The sequence below is a fragment of the Xylocopa sonorina genome, chromosome 1 (assembly GCF_050948175.1).
Source record: "Xylocopa sonorina isolate GNS202 chromosome 1, iyXylSono1_principal, whole genome shotgun sequence".
Lineage (NCBI taxonomy): Eukaryota > Metazoa > Arthropoda > Insecta > Hymenoptera > Apidae > Xylocopa > Xylocopa sonorina.
This window is the reverse complement of record NC_135193.1, coordinates 1,185,489-1,208,071: the sequence shown is the minus strand read 5'-3', so window position 1 is coordinate 1,208,071 and position 22,583 is coordinate 1,185,489. Positions and strand designations below refer to the sequence as shown.

The 22,583-nt window shown below is 37.2% G+C and overlaps 2 protein-coding genes across 3 annotated transcripts; one reads left to right on the top strand and one right to left on the bottom strand.

Moving 5' to 3' along the window:
• Positions 1 to 243: 243 nt before the first annotated feature.
• LOC143431653 (uncharacterized) lies at positions 244 to 19,719 on the bottom strand. Of its 2 annotated transcripts, none has more exons than XM_076908579.1 (3): positions 19,442 to 19,719; positions 804 to 1,128; positions 244 to 381 (listed from the first exon to the last, which is right to left on the bottom strand). In XM_076908579.1, exons 1-3 carry the CDS (start codon positions 19,461 to 19,463, stop codon positions 342 to 344), a joined length of 387 nt encoding a protein of 128 aa, XP_076764694.1. In that variant the 5' UTR covers positions 19,464 to 19,719; the 3' UTR covers positions 244 to 341. The 2 variants fall into 2 exon arrangements, with proteins under 2 accessions (XP_076764694.1, XP_076764701.1); XM_076908586.1 differs by lacking the exon at positions 19,442 to 19,719 and adding an exon at positions 9,983 to 10,016.
• Positions 19,720 to 20,362: 643 nt separating this feature from the next.
• LOC143424112 (cytoplasmic 60S subunit biogenesis factor ZNF622) lies at positions 20,363 to 22,518 on the top strand. The gene is made up of 2 exons (XM_076895979.1): positions 20,363 to 21,493; positions 21,724 to 22,518. Exons 1-2 carry the CDS (start codon positions 20,824 to 20,826, stop codon positions 22,200 to 22,202), a joined length of 1,149 nt encoding a protein of 382 aa, XP_076752094.1. The 5' UTR covers positions 20,363 to 20,823; the 3' UTR covers positions 22,203 to 22,518.
• Positions 22,519 to 22,583: the final 65 nt, after the last annotated feature.

The window sequence follows — 22,583 nt, the reverse complement described above, 5'->3', positions numbered from 1 at the left end:
GCAATTTCTGGCGAGACGTCGTTGTGAAAATACGTTCCTGGCGAATGGTGAAAACGCGAGTGTCTTGGACTGTCGAAAGCTACCCAAAGCTTTTTTCTGGCCGTTCTACTCTTGCTCTCGTCCCGGATACAACGCGGTCCCCAGTACTTTGTTCTGTTCAAGTAGGTAACGTCTTCGTCCTCGTTCTTCTGGATCTACTTCCCACGTTTCCCAGCGGCAGTTTGATTGCTGCGCAGCGACGTTGCCAGGCAATGGCTACCCGATGGTAGCTCGTTACGTGTCGAGTCAGGGTGATTTTCGTTGTCTGCGGTAACGTGTGCCGCACTAACCACTGACGCCAGTCACGTTTCTCTGAACGGCTGTAGCTTCCGATGTCTATTACTAGAAATCGAATTTTCAATCACTGTCGAACGTGCTCAACTTTATTATTTAGATACAGCCCATTATTCTCTGGCCTCCTTAACCCTTTTCCTATTATCCGATCCTCAATTCCAGTCAACTGGATATGGAGAATCCTACAACATTCTTAAGCACCCTTTTTACCAATGGTCATAGCATCTTTCGGATTAAGAGAACTACATCTGTAGCGATTAAATTACAATTTTAGGATTACGCAAACAAAACGAGACGCCACTGAAATGAATATATTATTCACTGGGACTCTTTTTCCTCCATTTAAGGTATTCATAATCATCCAATTTAAAGACAGTCGCAGATCTATCTTAGACATACGTTAAATTTGCTTCCCTAGAATTAAAAAGGCCAACGAGTAATAAGTGTGAATCGTACGGTTGGATGGGAACCTGGAAAATTTTGAGGTCCTGTGCTTAGGCAGGACCAGGTGGTTCAGAAATCGTTGGGTGGTATCTTGATGCAAATATTGCCTCGGTTTGGTGGGCAGAGGGGGATAGTCTTCAATGATCATACACGCTGCCTGTCCGTCGCTTGTGCCCCTAATAAAGCCTGGGTACCAGGTTGGTGTGGTTAGCTCACAGGTGGCTCGTAAAGAACGATTGGACCGGCCGAAGGTGATGATGTTGCCGTTTAGAAATCGCTTGGACAATGTCCTACTACCGCCGCCTTTGCTGTACACCGATCCTTTCCCTCTGGATGATATCCTGGATGTTTCTGCAATCAAATGTACAATTATTATTATTATTATTATTATTATTATTATTATTATTATTATTATTAACCATCCACAATTAAATGCGTACAGTACATTTACATACAAACTTCATATATGTTCCACAACCTTTCCAATCTTAACGACTGAAACCTTTGAGCAAGGTCAATGTAAGAACTCTTTTTACTACTTAGAAAGGTAATAAATGATTTATTAAGTAATTACTTTTCACTAAAAGAAACAAGTATGTTCAAGAAAAGGGTTTTAAATATCAAATTAAAAAATTACAAAATTTACTAAAATAACGAATGATGATAATGTCTGATTTTAGATAATATATTACAATTAATATTAATTGTATATATATGCTAGAATGAATTTTAGTAGGAATAAAAATTAAAAGAAGCCTACAAATACTCGACTCGCTTTTAAAAAGCATTGCACAATCGATCCTCCGTCACGAAAAACCAAGCAAGAACGAACCTACGTCCGGTGAGCCTAATCATCGCAAGCCAAGGAAACGCGTGGCACGCCTCGCAGACATCGGGACCCGATTTACGTTTCACGCTCATATATAACCAATCTTGGCACGTCCATCCGCGTACGAGTAACCGAGGCGAGAGATCGAGAGAGGGTATGTCTGGACCCGCTAAAGACGCTCGCAAAACAGGAGCATCGGGGTGTGATTTTCAGCGTGCGGTTCGTGGATCATTTATATGCGTTTCGGTTGTTATTCTCTCAGTCGTTAGTGAATTTAGGATGGATTTGTAATACCATTTAGCTCGTGACGATTTAACGTTTGTCAAGCCGGTGCAGGGGGTTGCTCGACCATGCGAAAATCATGATAGTGAAAAGGGGTACGTCTCGAGGTATCACCACCGGAAACGACGCGAGGAGGACACTTCTACGAGCATCGTTCACCAGAAATGGAACAACCGAACGGCAGATAGGTGATAAAAGACGAATGTGGTTCGCGGCGAGTCGATCTACTCATCCATGGATATTTTCGTGTGCTAACTTTCATTATTCAACACGCTGACTGTGCTACCTGTATCGGCAGTGTCAGATGAGAATGTTCATTTATGTAGGAGCTTTTATTCTCGTGAAGGAAGAATCTCAATTGCCCAGCTTCGATTTCGACGAATTTTTAGTAGCTTTTCGGGAAATATTGCTGTGTATATGAAATCAGTCTGTCGAAGTCACTTTTAATTAAGTGAACCGTACGAATATTTCATTTCAAAGTTGGTAATTGTCACACATAGAAATATTAGAAATTATTGATCATAATAATAATAAAGGTATTTTATTCAATCTATATCTTGTGTGTTAATGCTTACAATATATTGTTTAAATTTTCCAAATTTCAACACAATATTCATTTACAGCATTGGTACGTGTCCAAGAGTAAGTTTCTTCAGCGGAAATATTTCAGAATGTAAATCAAGTGCTCTAGGACTTTCGAATTACTAGCCAACTGGCTGTTTTACTTTGTCACCGTGACTAGGATAAATTCATTTCATATTCATGGTATTTTTATCATGCGTGACAGCTAATATTTTATGTATCGTTAGAAACCACTACAGCATCATCTTACGAAAACTCGTTGAAATAGCAATTGATCAATCGTAATTCTTCCGTTACTGGCGAAACATTCTTTACTTCAAGCGTTGATAAAAAAAATATTTCTAGATATCCACAGGAAATTAAGAATCATCATATATCGTGATTATAGAAAAAAATTTAATTTGAAAAATAAGTACCGTTAATTATATAAGTATTATATTTAGCTAATCTTGAGTAACATTTAGAAATTCCATTTATGGTTTAGAGTAACCATTAATTCAACGTAGCGGATATAAATAATAAAACGGTTTGGGTATTTTCGCGTGCAAAGAACGAATAATTCCTCGCGATAAAGTACATATCTCACAAATAACGATTTGATTTCCCAGCAATCTTTAGACACGAGGATTAGTAAGATCCTTCGGCCAAATGAGCTTTAACGTGAGCGTGATCGAGTCACGGATATTACAATAAATACAGCCACGTTACGTAAACTAGACATGCCATTCAATCTATAGCCTCTCGAATTTTTCATATGGCCAAAATGGCTTCGCGGTTTGGCATAGAAGAGCAGACGCGGAGAGGTCCGATTTTTTCTCCATCAATATCGCGCTAAGCCACGAGTACCTCGCGTACCAATTCTAAGGCCCCGTTTCCTGAAAATTTCCTATTTAAAATTCATAAAAACTGCAGAGAAGAACATTTTTTTAAATCCTTTCGACGGAAGTATTTTTTGAGTCCTTTCGACGAAAGTATTTTCAGAATCCATTCTCTTTCGAAAAAAATATTGTCTTCGAATAATCTTTGCTACCTTTAATTTTTATTATAATCTATTATATATTGTTGTAGTATATTTCACATACACGTTACGTAAAAAGATCTATTTCCAGATGTACAACAAATTTTCAGTAATTTTCAATTTTTCCTATACATACTCTTTCATATATTTTATAAATATAGCTACAGTTTTTTTTTTCTTAACATGCAACGTTGTTACTACTAAATATTTACTATCGAAATTGAAAATTGATTTTCTCGCTCGCTTTCGCATTTGACATAAAAGCTCCGGCAACGACTCACCTGTCAAGCGTGATTGGAAAACACGGAAGCGATCGAAAACAACTATGGTTGCGTATTAGCTGTAATATCAGCGATCATTCGCGACACGAAGCCAGACAGGAATCGCTACGCCGTGAACACACTTCCGGCTACGTACATCGATTACAGACGATGAGGAGCAGAGAAATGATATTCGCGAAAGTGTTCCCATAAAATCAAACAAATTTTTTCCGATGAAATAATAGTCGACAATTATTCAAATCTAGCATTGTTTAATTTACTTTAAAAATAACTAAAATACCGAAAAAAGTAAATGAATTAATCTGGTCCTGTCGGATACAGATTTAACGTAATAATCCTGTTATAATCAGAATTTAAAATTGATCCCTTTTAATGCGGCAAAACTAAACGTTTATGATTACTACGATTACCCGTATGAAAATGGTAAATTGAAGATTATCTCGATGAAATTTTCAATTGGAGCGGCTAAGGCTGTAAACAGAAAATTGAATATTCCTGGTAAGTTGGTAATGGCGGCTAAAGTCATTTCGCTGGTGCATGCTCCAATTACGGAGCAACGTAACACGGGAATTTGGCGTTTGAAATCCTTTTGTAGAATTAATTATCTTTTCAAAATAAAACCCGTTGAATTTTCACAAAATTTACATTTGATTTGAAATCGAAACGAACGATGATATTCCAGAAATTAAGGAGGAAGGTAAAATAATAGAAGGAAGTAGTGGAACTTATTTTTCATAGATTTTATCGACCTATGCAGGGTAGAGTAGAGTATCGGTCTGGGTAGGTCGAAGAAATCCTATTATGTAAAAACAGAACGTAATCCGCTTCTAAGCTGCACACAATGCCACGACTCCTGTTGTAATCATTAAAGACGACCGATCGACGTCAACAAAATTGTGTCAATGGATAAGACATAATTGTTAAGCTTTAAAATTCACATAATACTTCAGCATCGAGAAGAATCATGAAACATGTTTCTTTTCACTTTCTATATAAATGTTTTCTTGACTGGCAGACCGTATTTTAATCTGCTTCTGGACACTATATTCACGAATGCCGAGAAAATTGTCTAAGATGAATCTACATTTTTAAAGAGAAGTCATGGTGTCTATAGAAGAGTATGGTAGCAATAGGGAAAAAGATCACAGAGTAAAGTATTTAACGAGGAGTGTTTGCAGAAATAATGTCGTCGTTAACTCGCGATGAGAAGTCGAGATACTGAGTTACAATATCTGGGTTGTAGTAATCGAGTGCAATCTAAAGTTGTAACAATGAATTGCAATAGCGACCTAAAATTGAAAATTATGGTACTAAGTTTGCTGCGTTTTGCCGTTGCGGTCAATTGAAGTCTGAAATTGTGACACCAGGTTGGAACGTTTAGCTGCAGTAGTAAATTGGGATTTAAAGTTCGCGATCTGAAAATGAAGATGTAAAGTTGTAACGGGGAACCCTAAATTAAACTCGGTCTTTATTTATCGTCAATTGCTGAAAAATCTTACTTTTTTATTAATTCAATGCTAATTTAATTAATTAATTGTTGGATCGTTTATAATAACGATGCGAGCTTCCATATAAATGAATTGCTTAAACGTGCGAATATTAAATTGAAGCACTCAAGTAAATGAGACACTCTTTTAAATATATTTAATCAGTTCAAATCTCAACCGCACGTCTCTCTACTTAATGTAAATTATAATATAATTAAAGAGAAGTAATGATAACCAGTCAAGGAACAGTGAAGCATAATAAACTTCTATTTTTAATTAACCCTCACGAGAACAACCTTTCTTTGTACGCGTGGCCTACTAAAGGAGGACAAAGAGAATATATTTTACGCTTTGTAAAAATTATTCTCTGCCTTATCTCTCTGCATATTCTTTATTTTGTGAATTTGTCTAAAATTTATACGTGACATTTTTATTCTTTTCTTCAGTCTTTAAATGACAACACATTATTTATGTAAGACGAGGTTTAAAAATGTATTGACCCACATTCACACTAGACCAATACTATGTCCGAAGAGTTGGTTCGCGGTTAAAAAATAAAAAATGTCTCCCTGAAGCCGAAATCCGCATCCTCCGGTACTGAAAAGCTCCAGCTATGTGCTTTATCAGCGGCCACCCCTTAAAATATTCACAGTTCTCACGTGTATCGAGCGGTTTCATGTCCGACACGCGGCGTAAAACAACGGCGGGAGAATTCTAACCGCGATACAGAGTATCGATGCCCGTTTATGAATACGCCAGCCGAGCCGTTAAACGAGCTCCTCCCGCATCGATCCCTTCCCGACACAGAGGGTGGATTTCTTGCCCGCCGCGTACAGCGAAACTCTAACCTCACACTCAGAAGTCTCTTCTAATATAATTTTGTTCGGATGGTAATAAGTAGCTAGTGAAAAAGAAAAAGGTAGAGTGGAGTAATTAACAGTATTATAGAACACAGTGACGTAATTAAATTTCTCGCGCGCCTCCATGACTGTTAATGAAACGACAGAGAAGACTTTTTTTTATCGTAAAGAAAATAAAGTCGTGGGTATGGGAGTAGATGGAGTGTGCTTGAATATGTACTCGAATTAGTGAGCATATTGTTAAGTTGTATGACTTAATTATTGTTGTAGTTTGTGGGATGAGTTTCAATCGTCTAAAAATGCTATTAATGGCATGCTTTGAAGTAATGATTATAATATTAGCGAAAGGCAATAACTGTGTTTATATGGGTCGAAAATCTAGTCAAACTCAATCAAATACTTTGAAATAATATTAACATATTGAATGAATTGTCTACAGACAAAAATGACTAGTTCCAGTTTTAGAATTTTTTAAATTTTAAACCAAAATCCTCGACTAATGTTTAACTTTATAAGTTTACCAATTTTCAATATCCCCCACCACAATATCTCACACTTCTTGTTTTACAAAGAATGAATTAACCATCGATGACACTCGGAAGAATCCCTAGACTTGCAAACGTACTAATCAACTTCACTTTGGATCAAGAACAGTCATATAACTCGAAGTATCCATCATCGTGAAACTTCCATGACCTGCGCAGCGCAACAAAAGAGACGATCGCATAAAGTGAACAGAATCTTGTTGCATCAAAATCTTCCTACAATAAAAGTGCTATTCATTCGACGAGCATTCAATAACACAGAGCAATGTCCTACAAATATGCAATTACGTGCATCACAGTCGGACAATGACGCAGTTCTCCACGTGTGATATTCGCAAAGTATACGAGCAACGAACGCAACAAACGCAACAGACGCAACGAACGCAACATACGCAGACACAATGGGCAAACAAGAGCAAGCCAGATATGTATTTTGACTCGACAGGAACAGCTCGAAGGGGGCATCACGTCACGTTTATCCACTTCCTTCAATCCCTATGGCGATTGTTCATTCCCCAGGCTTATCAGTCAGCGAACCAAGAGATACGCCGGGTCGAAGAGGATCGATAAAAATATTCACTAGTGAACTGATTCTCTAAACGCGACCCTTGCGCTACCTTTCTTCTTCGACTTTCGCGAAGACACCCTTCGCGGATCCCACGCAGGGTGCTTCTCGCAGGTTTCCATGTGAACTTAGTCGACTTTCTCCTGTGTGGTTAAAATATATATATATATATATATATATATATATATATATATATATATATATATTTTGGAAAGCCGAGTAAATGATTTGTGAAAAAATATGGGGGACAATATGCAACGTGAGGGGTGGCACAATGGTTTCTGTTGTAGTTGAGGAAAGTAATGATTCTATGCAATGGACTCATCGAATGAGAACAAATTAATTTTAGAACATTATGAGTTGATTTATAAAAGATTGTTTAAATTAATTAAGAAATCTATATATTAATGAGAAAAATTATGAAGCTACTATCAACCCTTTTCCCATATATACATTGAATTGGTCTGTGGAGATCAGTCTGTTGGAGTACATTTTAATTTTTGCTTATATAGAAGGGTGAAAAAGAAATTTACAATATAATAATTTGAACTTCAATAGAATTAATCTTACGAGTCGCGATGTTGTGTCATCACTTAACCAGTCTTGCAATTTTCATTCCAAGATAATTGATACATGTACCTCGCGAACCATAAGCTTCATAGTTTAATCGAGCAAATCACAGCGTTTGACGAAATTAGAGAAAATTGCAATCAAATGTAGTCAATAATTAGTACCCACTGCATACCATTGAAAGTACCCAACACTTTCAAATGGAAACGTAACCATTTCGCGTTATAATCCTAATTCTGTACTGTATATTGCAAAACGATTTACTCTCCGTTCTAGCTAGAAAAGGCATTTACATAGATCTTGAACAAAAACTTGATAATACATCTTTCAAGATATTTCGAAAAGACAGAACTTTTTAGGAAAAGCGAGGGTAATTTGATAGGACTGGAAAGAATGGTTGGCCAGGGGATCAATAGTCATTCCCCGTACGAAATTGCAGGCTGCTAGGTTACGATTATTAAAGCGACGCGCACGCACATATTGAAACCCACCGAACATAATATTAGAGAAGTCGTGGAGATCGGATCGTTCATCGAGCAGCTTTATCGACGCTGAATGTGCGAAACCACTCTCACCATAACGCGATAAAACGAAATCCGCGTTGGTAGCTGATGCGCGTTCAATAGAAACGAGACTAGGTACTACCATCGAGGATGGTGATATCATGTGAACGGTGCCTCGTAGTAGCCGTATTCAAACTCAAAAACTAAGGAGCAGGCTTGCACACGGCCACGTTGCACTGTGTCACGGAGTGCGCAAAGAGGCCACGTCAATGCACATTACGCTGACTCGTAGGAGTTGCCACGAAGAGGAGAACGCGGACTCGGAAGATTCTCGATGAATGAAAATCAACCACTATGCTGATTGCAACTGGTAATTATTGCCCCGCCACTATTTCAAAACTAAAGAATTTCGGGTCGTCGGCTTCTACAACTTTTTTCACGGTTCAAAGGCACATCCGATGGAACAGAAATTTACTCGCTGTTTGAATACTGTGAAAGCTTCAAGTTCACTTCGAGTGACATTTTAAGAAATGTTTAACAAATTTTTTCTGCCGCTTATAAAGTCTGTATTCAAAGGCTGGAATATTTTGGGGAAATAAATTTTTCAATATGCTAATATAAATAAAGTCGTAATTACATTGCTTCTCTTAAATTTCTGAGGTTAAATTTAATTATAAAGTTTGTTATACATGTGCTAAATTGTTGAAAAATATAAGTTTGCGCTGCTACGATAATTAAAATGGCAATCGTTAGAGAGAGAAACTTGTTACTATAGTTCTGGATGAATGAAGGTTCTGGACAAACGGAAATTTTCCATTACGGTTACTCTGTGTTACCATTCCCAAAGTTTTAAGATTAACCTAAGCGATTAGAAGATTGTCAGTACAGTACCTTGAAAGAGGCGCAAATCATTTTAAATCAGCATCCGTCAATACATTCTGTATAACCGAATTCCTTCAAGATAACAAAATAGAACGCAGTAATTATCTATACCATTGTTTGTAAATTAAGAACTTGTACTTCGTCATTGAACGTCTTTAAGAATCAGAAGATGCTTAACGAATGGAGCATTGCCAATATGCAACCGGAAGGAGCCATCGAAGATGGAGAAAAGTTTGGAATTTAGAAATAGATGAAGAAGAGGATAATTTACAAGAACTTAAATTTGATCGTAAGTTGCTTTCAAGATTTGAAAGTTCCTTGGTGAATGAACATCCATATCGACGCATATACTTGAATTACAAATCTGAAGCTTTAAATTCGGGATTAAGAACTTACTCTCTAACTCTATCTAGTCGATAACTTACTAATCCACATCCAGATCGGTAGAACACAACGCGTAAGCACGTCAACGCACGGCCGTTCGTTTCGAAAGATTCCGGATCAATGAACGCAAATGTGTCAGCACAACAATTGCGATTGCAATTGGTCCTACTCTGACCAACCTCCTTGCAACCTCGAAATGAAACCACCCCCAGCTCCCAATCGAACGAACCCGCACCCCCTTCCCCTCAAAAAAAGGAAGCCAAAGTATTCTACACGTTGAGGAATCTCAGATGTGTCCGGAGAATACGATCGTATCCAGCATAGTGTTTTATCAGCGTGCAATGTCTCGAGTCCCCAGGAACGGTAGTATCGAGCGGAGAGCGCGGAGAGACTAGGCAGGGCCCGGAAGATCTTTACCTGCTCGGTACAGACGCATAAGTCGTGATTTGCGACAGTCGTGGCTGCGGTTGCTGGTGGTCTCTGGTTGTCCCTAGCACGTCTCCCTCGAGACCCACAGCGGAGAGCTAGAGGTATCGCGGTAGAGCGTATCGGCCAGTTCCGATGGGCAGCCAAAAACGGTCCCCGTTCCCTTACTGGCCTCGCAGACACGGCTCTCCCTCTGTTATGGTCGCAAGTATCCGTTTGAGGATTATAAGGTTCGACTCACGGATGCGCGTTACGATCACGACGTACTGCGGACGATACGTGTGTTGTACGGTTGCTCTCTGCCGGCTGCCGTGGCTCTCCTCGATGTCCTCCTCGACGTGCGCGCCCGGATCGGCCTCCGGCCGCGCGCAAGCGTCCTCAGCGCGTGAGGATACGCCACGTATATTGATCGGATAGCGGCCCGATCCGGACGTAACGAACCTCGACGCCGAATTTCTGCATAGGTTACGCGCGCGACAGGCAAGGTCAGATCTCGTCGCGGTCCTCCGCGACAGGGGTACACCGCGGAGGACGCTACCTGGGCTGTTCTACGGACCGTTGAACCCAGGGGTAGAACGACGGTTCTACGGGTGCGCGATCGAACGTGCATATGTACTTCTTTAGTTAGTTTTTAGTGAGACCCAATCGAGAGCAGAGAAAGGGGAACTCGAGGGTGGAGTATACATAGTGATCGGAACGATCGGTGCGCGTTCGACGGTCCTGCGTACGTTATGTGCGGTTAATCAGTGTCGGATGGGATTGGGACGAATTGTGTCGTAGCTCTGGTTCGATGGAGCTGGACAATGGAGTTGGCGGTTTGATGTTGGCACGGATTTCACATTTCGATACACTTGGCAAGCTAACCGATGTTCTTTTTATTAAGAATTGATTAAAGGAGGCAAGTAGAAGACGACGGGAAAAGTAAAAACATGAATTTGAGAGATATTGAGTTCTTATTGATTTTTAAACAGTGGATTTCACTCAGTTATATAGAGAAGAAATAATATTGTACTTTTAATATAGATGGAGATAGATTTCAATTGATTAAATTACTTTAATAATTTCTAGTTCGCACAATAATTTGTAAACAAATTTCTAGACACATGATAGGGAATCGGTGTTTGAAAAAACTGTAGTAGTTTCTTAAACAGACTTGTGAAAAGATTCATAATGAATCTTTTCACATTTGATATTATTATACAGTTCATAATAAAACTATTATATTTCTGTTTAACAATAAATTTAATCTGTGCATTCTTAATTATAACATGAAACTGCATAGAATATTCAATAGATCCATTAAGTATTCCATTAAATCACAACAAACAACTATGTGCCACTTTCGCTACGATAGAAATAATGAATTTTAAGTTCATTTAGAGCATTTTACGTTATAATTTCCTTCAACATGGCCAAACAAGACGCTTTGATTGTATCACGTGGAATTTGCATTATAACCGACCAGTCCTGGATCAAATCTAATTAGAGCGGTTCTTGGTCATGGGGACCAGCGTATACTGTAGATATTTTCTCCCCAAAACAGTGGGAAACGTTTGTCGTAGCATGTATTGATCAGGGCTAACCGTCTGATTAAAGCTCGATAAGCAGCAACGAGAAATTCCCATTCTAATAGCTTATTAATTTCAAGGAAACAATCACTAGGTACAGGCTTATTTCTGTTAAGCAAATCAGTTGTTTTGCATTCTGAATAGATAATAAAGTCTTGGACAGATGTACCAGTTACGAAAGAAAAGTCTCGATTACTATAAGCTGCGTTATACTTGTTAGAAAACCTTGAATCATTACAAAAGTCAATGAGAAATAACCATAATCTATGACTAAACTAAAATTTACATTTAGTCGAAAAATGTTCAGAAACCGTAATTCTAATATCTTCAAGTCTTTCTGAAACAGTATCAAACCATTATATTTCTAATAAAATGACAATTTTTCTTAAAAATATCACAAATACGTAAATAAACTTATACCCGATAGCAGAGCTAACAGATCACTATTTCTCGAACTATTTTCTACAGTGACCTCAAAAATATTAGAATTCTTTTATTCAATCAAAATGGACACCAGAATACAAGAACCTATTCTAGCATCGTCAAATTTCTCAAACACGATCAAACCATGAAACCTGCCAAGGTGTTTCCAAAAATTCTTTTTAAAGTATCACAAAGTTTCACGAATTCTTCAATACCAACTTTACCATATCTTTCAAACTAGATGAAAAGACCTTAGTTTCTAAAGTCTTCTATTCAATCTACTTATCCTCTGTCACGAAAAACGCAAGATAACCCAAACGAACCAAACGAACCGTTTACCTCAATTAACCAAACTTTTGCTTTGGAGCACGGTTGAACAATCATCTTTTCAAACAATTCTCCACCGATTTGTTCGGAAACACCGAACACCTACCACTGACTGGAGCTACCTCTCGACGATCCAACACGGCGAGCCAAAGAGGAACGAAATGTAGCTCGAGGTCTCTTAAAGTCATCCATTGTCGGATCAAGTGTAACGTCTTTCTAACGTAACGAGGAACATCACATCGGTGCAACAGATTATGCATTATGCCGGGCGTTTATTATCCATCTAGCAGCGGTCATGCATAATGCAATTTCTGGTTACGATCAGTCGTGGGACCCGCGAGGATACGTTTCGGGCAAGTCGCGGGAAGACGTATTGCGTCCGAGACAGATCCGCGGTGATAAACCACCGCGTGCGACTCCTTATGCAAATGGGTTCCGCCTCGAACCCCGCTCGAAACGTTTCATTACAGGTGTTCCGTTACGTACTATCGTGCGCGCGCGCGCTCAAGTTTGGTCATTTCGCCGTGGGTCACGTTGTGTACACGCGAAAGGCGGATTAATCGGGGTAATAAAAAGAGGGAAGGTATAACAGGCGTACGCGCGTTTCTTCCCAAGGCTTATTTTCCATGAGGAACGTCGAAATCTGAAAAGGTGGGCAGGTCGTAAAGTGGTCTCGTGTGTACGGTATTCGTAAAGATGCGATGCTATGTTTGTGGTATGATTTGTATGTTATTCCGCCTTTGAGAGGCGGTTTGCGCAAGGTAAATTGCTATATTGATACCTTAATAATCCAAACAGTATGTAACGCGATCTGCATGTACAGGACAATCCATCTAAGGGTCGTCGCGAACTACGAAGCAACTACACGAGTACTATTGCATAATACTATAGGGCGTGTGGCATTTGGATTCGTGGATAATACAGATCGTATATTATTCTGAACACACACCGTGATACGCGTAAAACGTTAATCTTCTATGTAGAGGGTGATTCATGAAAGCTAGATATACCATCCTGTATTCCCAGTGTGAAGATAAGAGGATATTATTCCACTGTTTGTAAAATGATTTATACTCTGATGTATATTATTAACCGTAATTCCGTTCGTTGTCTTGTATTTATAGAATGATTCATACACGGCGTTGTTCGAAAAAGTAATTCGATATCCATGATAGTCTGTGATGTAAGTTTCTCATTCAATCAAGCGAAAGGGTGCAAATTCTCTAAAATAAGTGACAAACATATCGACTAGAATTATTAGAATATCCTATATCAAGCAAAATGTGTATTTCTTCGTTTAAAAACGAGAATGTTGAAATTCTTAAGAATCAACAACGATTTAAATAAAAGAATATTCGTCGAAATACTTGTTCTACATTGCCTTCTTGTACATTTCCTTGGGACAAAACGCGCCATTAATTTTCTTCCTCTGTGAAAGATAAGATACCCGTTACGAAATCCTTATCAGTCGAAAACACAGTTGCTCGCTAATTTACATTGAAATATATTTTACGGACTAATGTAGTTCGGCGAAATGGCGGAAAAAGTTTCGTAGGGAGGTAAAATCGATGCAAGCGACACGTGGCAGGAACAGGAAATGGGCAGAGACCAAGGAAACTGCAATCGATCACGGTCGGCTGCAATTTCGAGCATCCCCGAAAATGACGCAACGAAACATAGCTCTATGCTAATTCTTACGTCCACACGGAACTTCCGGTGCGCCATACAAGCGGAGCGTAAACTATTTTTGCACCGCGTTGACTACAGCCCGAGGCAAGGTCGGTATTTCCGTTTCTTTTTCGGAATTCTAACATTAGAATCCTAACAATAACCGTCCTACAACATCAGTTTCCATAATTCCTTCATTTTCCTTTACAAATTACACTTTGTCACGAATACATAAATACGATTATTTTATATAATTATCGTTCAAATAATATTAACTATAAAACTATAACGATATTGGCTAAGTCAATTTTGATTGTATAGGTGTTATGAAAGATGTTGGAGGCTTAGAATTCAACGGTACAGACTGTCTATTCGACAGCCACACTTGAAGTGTTATTGCAACCAACATAATTTATGCAATCTTTGCTCTTGAATAGTTCTGACGTCACTAATTTTACATATGTATGTAGCTTTCATTCTCGATCGTATGACACGTGAAAAAAGCTTTCTAAATATAGAAAAGAACATAAACTTATGCAGTAAATTCATATTATCAATTTTATGTTGATACATTTCTAATTAGACTAATTTATTTACAGTGAGCGACAGTGGGAGAGATATCTCATTAATACACAAAGGCTATAACTTACACGTAAATATACATATATCATAAATATTGTTCTTAAGCGAAACCGACAGAACTGTTCTAGTTAGCTAACATTGTGCTTGTCAGCGCATCATCAACATAAATGCAAATGCCCATTACATTTTCTGGAGTTCCTTGAATTCTTTATTACGGAATAATATCCGTTTCTATGTACTTAACGGAAAAATGTAATCATTCTGTAGTATCGTGAAATAAACTTCGTTCATTTGCACAAGCTGGCTTCAACCCTTTGGCAGTACAACAAAACGATGTGGAATACACAAGAAAAATTATTTTGAACATTTACTTCGTTTATTACCTAGGTCTTTTACGTTTCTTTTATGAATCAACTGAAAAAACTACGCATTTCATATTATTGATACATAATAAATTTTATCAGTCATTACATATAAATAACACATTTTAACCTGATTACATTGTTTAATTTCAGTTAACAGAATGAAAAATGGAAAAAGAGAATACAAATAAGATCAGTTATTGTTGAACTTTATTTGATGATTGAAACTTTATAGATACAACAATTATCTCTTGTTAGAATGCATGAATGACTGGTTTGATTTGTATTGCTTATATTAAGTTGTTTTTAAAAAACTTTCGAGTAAGATAAAGACACGAATCTTTCGAACGTTCTGATTAATATCAAAATAAGAACCGTTCCCAGTTTCGTTTTCTAAATGGAAATATCTAAATGGAAAAAACATTTTTAACATTTCGATATGGCCATGTTGAAGATAAAGACTTGTATGCTTTTTTACCTGGCAGAACAAACGAGTCACGGTCAAGAACTGGGATAAAACAGACGCGAGGCAAGGACAAGTTTTACAAGTTTACTGTAGCACGAGCCATAGCAATTTCGTTATCACTGCTCATGTTACACTCCTCGTTTCAGCGGCAAAACTTGAACAGTGCTCGAGCCAAGGGTCCCTTGGTGTCCACCATTCAAACCCCCTTGAAATATTCAAATGTTCGATCAAGATATGAAAATTGCAAAATATTGACTGGTAAATACAAATTCTCCATCCAAGACAATCAAATGTTTTGTTTTCCATACAAAAATCTTCAACGGTTCAAACGACAAAACTTTCTCAACATTCGAACGCTCCAAACGCGTTGCCACATCTTTCTAAATATTTAAAGCCGTTTAAAATACTGAAACATGCAATTTCAATAGACACTTCGTATGATCCAAGGAAATCTCGTAAATCGCAAAAGAGAATGTAATTCGATTAATTGTCAAGAGAAAAATTTCAAGTAATCCGTAGGAGTGGAAGGAGAGCGTAAACCAAGTAAACCGAGATGAAACAATAAAACAGTCGAATTTACCCACGGAAGGGCTCAGAGCTTAAAGATGGCAGTAACATATAGAAAACTAGGGGGAGGGAGGAGGAGAACGGAAACGGAGCAGCATGATAACACAAGATACGGTCGAATCGATTGCAATGGGTAACGCAAGAAGGGAGAACAATGCGAAATCGAGGCGCAGAAATACTGGCGCGGCCGATTAATAACGTTTCATGGGGTCGTGTTACACGAACTTGACACATACGGAAACGGTTTGCATATGAGGAATCGATCGAGATCGACCCTAATTATCTGTTCGAGGGACCATCAAATTTTCGACCGTAAAATCGTTATCCGAAACGACTTTCACTCGGAATACGAGCGTTGCATAAGAGTCAAGAATAATATGTATCTTGAAAACAGCCACGACTGGATCCCTCAATCGTTCGTTTATCCAATTTTTCAGAGTGGAACGTGATTTCTTTGTTTTTAGTCCCTCAACTACAATTTGACACTTAAATATTCTACATTCACTCCAAAAACCAATTTTTATACGAGTATACCGTTATCAACTAATTAATGTTATCTTAATTAATTAAAATATAGTGTTTACTTGACTAGTTTTTGCTAATTGCTAAAGAAATTGTATTCAATTCTTCCGATAAGAAGTGCCGTGGAAAATTTTCCCGATTAAGAAAAATTCGAAGACCAATATTTAATTCACCATCGACACAAACCACAGATTAAACATTTAGTATCGATATGTCACTGCTACCACTCAACCGAGAAAATGTATAAACACGACAGATTAAAAATGATCGAGTAGAAATCGCAAGAATGTTGTTTAGCTTCGTTATATTCCGTGTGAACAAAGATTAAAGGAGATCGACATCTGATCTTGGAACACTATTTAAGAACAGCCATGAGAATGAAAGAAACTGATTAAGAGGTATTACTTTACATCGCTATCGAACCACGATGCACGCTGAATAGTCAGAACATACAGACAGGCCATCTTAAGCCACAGATAAATGAAAAAAATAAGGCAAGCATACACGAAGGGAACGAAAGGTCGAATTACTCGAAGCCTGTTCGAAGAATCTGTTTTGAAACCAGACGCTTCGTATTCTGACGATCAAAGACTACGTAACGATGGAACAAAGTTAGACTGATAGGTTCGTTTGGCTACATTTGTGTTCCGTATTTTTACGGAAAAAATGTTTCAAAATCACGGTCATTACGAAATACTGGTACATTCTTTTTGCTATTAATAATATTGAAGCCGGGAGCATGCAGATATCTGCCTGCGTGAATAAATCAACAACCTAACCTAACTCATGTTACTCGTAAACAAATGATGTAAAATGATGCAGAGGGCATCTAATCTTTAAAACGACATTTTAATGTCACGTTAGTTAACTTTTTGTTGGTAAAAGTAAAAAATATTTAATTTTAAAAATTGCATACAAGAGAACGTAAAACATTTTTTATTACAGAATATATTTATTTTTTTTGAATCAATGAAATATCTGTACTGTTATCTAATCTCTGTCAAATTATTTATAGAATTTTTACTTATTTTCTATTCGTAATAAAGTTTCTGCAAAATATTAAATATTCTAAATCATTATGTTACAATTTTATACATTACTTTCAAATTTCTAATTTAGAAATGAAAATTGAATAAACTGTATGTATTTATGTGAAGAAAATAACGTTCAAATACTGCTTGTTGAACGAGGTCGAACAAAATTAACGTCGAAGAAAAACGTAAATATTGTACGAACAGGAAGCGACACAAATCGAGATAAATATCAACCTTTTACTATTTTGACCCAAACCAATTTAAATAGTAGCTAGTTGAATTCGAAGCAACAGTATTAATTACTTAATTTATAGATAATATTAAATAAAAATTATCCAATTTTTAAATAATAATTTTTAGATGAAAAACTGTCTTGATTCTGGGGTCTTTTAAAATTTGCAAAATTGAAAAATGATCTAAAGATATTTCCAATTACATAATTGTGTTTTACGAGAAATCTATATCCTTTGTTATATACTTAATGAAAACGGATTCAACCATGTAGTTCCGGTTCGTTGGCAAGAAAATAGGAAGCTCCATTAATCGAGACCGAACACAATCGTTACACATAAAAGCCAGATAAAGGCTTAAATTACATCAATCTAGATAATGCGAAAAATTTGAAAAAAATTAGTCTATATTCAATGAGAATGATGCGAGACAAAGATAACATGGTAATGATAAATTTCAGTACATGTTTTTTAATTGCTTAATATCCAAGGAAATATTCCACCAACTAGTACTACACCAGGTTTTTAAAGTAATAAGGGTAAATGATGTAAATAAAAGACGTCGATATATCATAAATAATATAATAGGAGAATATAAATGTTTAATCAAAGAATATGTACAACAAAAAGACGTACAAACTGTACGTACGAAGAAAAGAAGTTTCTCTGATAATTATTATTTGCCAAGCGATCTGACTCGATAATTTACAGTTTTTCGAATCTATTTCGAGAAAACACTCGATGCTCACGTCGTCGACTCTCAATCGGTAAACACTAACGATGCAAACATGTAAAAATAATAGTTTTATGCCAAGGAAACACGGTCGAACATGATAAACGTACAAAATACTAGTACTCGCCGATTCGTTGCAAGCACGAAAGTAATACAATACTTGTATCAAATTATGGATGAAAGACTGTAATCGAACTGATCGAAGATATAATACGATATGAATCTATACATTTTTATCGACAGTGTCAAAGTTTAAATGCACATTCCCAGGTAAGCCGGTCAATTTCTTCCGTGGAATATTCAAATTATTTTAATTGCTAATCGACAGATGACGTTATATTTTGCATAAAACGTAAAAATAAAAATTCAAATCAAGCTTATGCATGTGAAGTGCACAAAAAGCGGAAACAAATTCCAAACTCTACGTACACGTTATTACAATAAATAAACATTGTTCATTAACAGTGTCTCATATAATTGAACACTGACATCGTTACATCTCGATAATTTCGATGAATTTCTACATTTTTCTAGAGACAATCGTTTCACTTGTTTCCATAGTCAACGGCAAGCTAAGCATGATTCATCGAAACATCACATTATACATCTGTTATCGCAATCTCATGGTTCGACATAATCAGCCGTTTTGGGTGCGTTCAGCAAGTAATTCGGTAGAACAATATCGATTTATCGTTACGTCGCAACGGAAACGAAATACAACGAACGAGACGTGACGATGAGAAGTCAAAGAGGAATAATGTGATTATTAATCGTCGTTCGTGAAAGAGGGCGTAAAAATATGTACAAGAGACGATAGGAACGGGCAATTTCCATAGAAAACGTGCTAGTCGCGAATCGCGCACGATCTCGTGTCCAAAATGGCTGATCGCTAAAATTAGCGTCGGAAGCAAACGAAACGATACCAGATAGGACCGTCGTCGTTGCTACCATGCCCTGGCTCCACTCACCTTGACGTCGAAGAAAAGTCATATAAAATGGTATCGCCCTGCTGGACGGCCGCCTTCTAGCGTAAAAATTGAACGGGTGTCCGTGGGTGTATCGAGACAGATGGATCGCTCTGTCGGGTGCACCCCAGTGTCTCGTCTTTACGTCTTTCTACGATGGTTGCCTACGAAAGTCGGTTGGTTGAAACGGTCAGTCGCGTATACGTGACACCGTGGCCAATGTTTCTCTGCTTGCTAGCTTCCTCTTAGCTTTCCTATTCGTTGACAAGCAACCCAGCCTCACGAATGGATTATCAGCTTCGGTTGAGAATCCTCTCGCGGCTCTACGTGCTATGCGTAACTTTTTCGCCTGCGCGACGTGTACACGAAACGTTCCGGCTTCTAAGACGGCTACTGCCTGAATACAACTGCAATCGTTCCTCGAGGCCAGGGCCGTAAACGTGACTCGAGACTCCCTACAAGAGTGATAGCGGCGCCCCTATCTTCTTGTCAGTATTTATTTTTTACCCGATCGTCACATGGCCTCGCATTATCATCGACATATTATGATGCAATGGAATTTTGCGGTTTCACTTCTCTCCTTTAGTCCCTGAAGTATCGTCGATAAATCTCTTGTCCATTACCGCTGAGCATAATATTATTTCGTAAACACATGACTATTTACAAAGATAATTTAATTTTAAAGAAGTTTTAATAGGTCGCGCATGATTAGCGAATAGAAAACGATCAATCCGGCTGAAATTGCATAAAAAATCACGGCGACACGGTGGTCTTATCTAATCGTAGATTAATGGCCATATCTAAATGACGAAACCACTTGAAAAACAGATAGGAACTTTAAAAATTTCTTACAATATACTGGATACATTCTATATATATATTGTTGAATCCTTAATTGTAATTATACAAATCGTTAACTCTATACAGTGAAATTATTGCTTGCTTTGCGAACGTTTCGATACTCAATCCTCTAGCGAGCGTTTCATGAAATCACCGCCAAAATCAAATGCACTCTACTCATTGATAATTTATCAAAAGATTCCTTTATTTCCTTCAAGTTCAAGAGCATATACGAACTTTTTTCGAACGTTCTGACGTAATAGCAGAAGTCACGATAATTGTAGCAACATTGCGTTAATCGACAACATAACCTCTACCTTAGTACAAAAAATAACTGTGCACGTGATGCGTCCTAGAATTTTTATTGCGTGTACATGTATCGATTTGGACTGAGTATAATTATTAGAATTGTACAATTTATATCGAGTCAAATAAATGGTGGTAAATATCCATATAACGTGGTTAACATTTAACAACAAAAGCTTCGATAATTAAGAGAACGAATTTACAAAAATCATTAACAAAATTGAAATCTACTACGAAAAATGACCTCGCCATTCACCTGTATAACATGTCGCGTAGCGTTCAGAGATTTAGAGATACAAAGGCAACATTACAAATCGGATTGGCATAGGTACAATTTAAAAAGAAAAGTCGCGGAATTGCCACCAGTGTCTGTGGAAGAATTTCAAAAGAGGGTGATCGCGCAAAGGAACAAGGATGACAAAGAAAGAGAGGAAGAAACGATGAACTGTAAAGTATGCAGAAAGAGCTTCAATACGAGAAATCAATATGAGAATCACTTATTGTCAAAGAAGCACAAGGAAAAATCTGCAAAACAAAGTATTGCTTTTGATATTACAAGTGAAGAGTTCAACGATGATGCTGGCCCTTCACCTGATTCTGTAAATAAGAAAGCTACGAATGAAGTAGCTTCTATGAAAAGGTCAAGAGAAGATATGGAGATAGATTCTGACATAGAATCTCTTGATTCTGACGAATGGATGGAAGATGCTGAAAATCCAGTCACAAACAACAATTGTTTATTCTGTAATCATCATAGTAGATCTTTGGTACGCAATCTGAAACACATGACAGTTGCACACTCTTTCTTCGTGCCAGATCCTGAATATTGCACAGACATTAAAGGGTTGCTTGTATATCTTGGAGAAAAGATATTTGCTGGGTACATGTGCATTTGGTGTAACAATTCTGGTAAATCAATCAAAATTTTTGCTTTTATCGCGCAATTAGAAGTCTTGATTTTCTTTTATTAAAACAAAATCATGATATTTAGTTATTCAGTAGAAAGTATATCTATCTAACATTATGATTATGCATTGCATTGCTGCTGCTATATGTGTTTGCATTAATAAGACATATAAAAGCTTTTAATAATATATTGAAGTTAATAATTGAACTATATTTGTTTGCATAATTAATAGGAAGATGTTTCCAAAGTGCTGAAGCTGCTAGAGCGCACATGATTGATAAAGGTCACTGCAAAATGTTACACGAAGGAGATGCACTCGCAGAATATGCAGAGTTCTATGATTATTCGTCCAGTTATCCTGATGCAGAAATTGGTGACCCAGATGCAGAGGTTGAAATACCAGAATTGGATGATAGTGATTATCAACTGGTATTACCATCGGGAAATATCATTGGACATAGATCTCTGCTGAGGTATTATAAGCAGAACTTAAATACAAACAGAGCACTTGCAGTATCAAAAAGTGACAAATTACGTAAAGTATTGTCACAGTATAGGGCTCTGGGTTGGACAGAAACACAAAAAGAGGCTGCTATTAAGAAAGCCAGAGATATTAAGTATATGCAAAGAATACAAGCTAAATACTCCACGCAATTGCAGTTTAAAGCAAATAAGTTGCAAAAACATTTTAGACCTCAAGTGAACTTCTAGATTCCCTTATTACATGTATAAATATTGTTACAAGACTGCATTCCTCTTTTTAAATTATATATAATTTTTACAAAAAGTTTAATTGTTAGGTATGTTTGTTGCATTACATATTTATACATTTATCATTGGAATAAAGTTGTACTTATGTAATTGAATTCTGCATTTAACATAATAGTTTAAAAGTTGTTTGAAAGGATATACATATATATTATGAGGCATTAGTCATTAGTCATTAAACTGTAATATTTATTTGGCGGATACTCTTACAAAATAACTTGTAATATATTTTCATAACACGTAACACCAACAAAAATAATACTTCTCGTAACTTTGTATTTTATATTCGTATGGACCCATCCAGTAGATTCCTATAACCATGAG

Coding starts and splice junctions, on each gene's coding strand:
- LOC143431653 (XM_076908579.1), bottom strand. CDS start 19,463: ATGACTTTTCTTCGACGTCAAG. Junction 1,129..19,441: donor GACTTTTCTTCGACGTCAAG/GTGAGTGGAGCC, acceptor ATTTGATTGCAG/AAACATCCAGGATATCATCC. Junction 382..803: donor AGGACCTCAAAATTTTCCAG/GTTCCCATCCAA, acceptor TTCGATTTCTAG/TAATAGACATCGGAAGCTAC.
- LOC143424112 (XM_076895979.1), top strand. CDS start 20,824: ATGACCTCGCCATTCACCTGTATAACATGTCGCGTAGCGTTCAGAGAT. Junction 21,494..21,723: donor CATTTGGTGTAACAATTCTG/GTAAATCAATCA, acceptor CATAATTAATAG/GAAGATGTTTCCAAAGTGCT.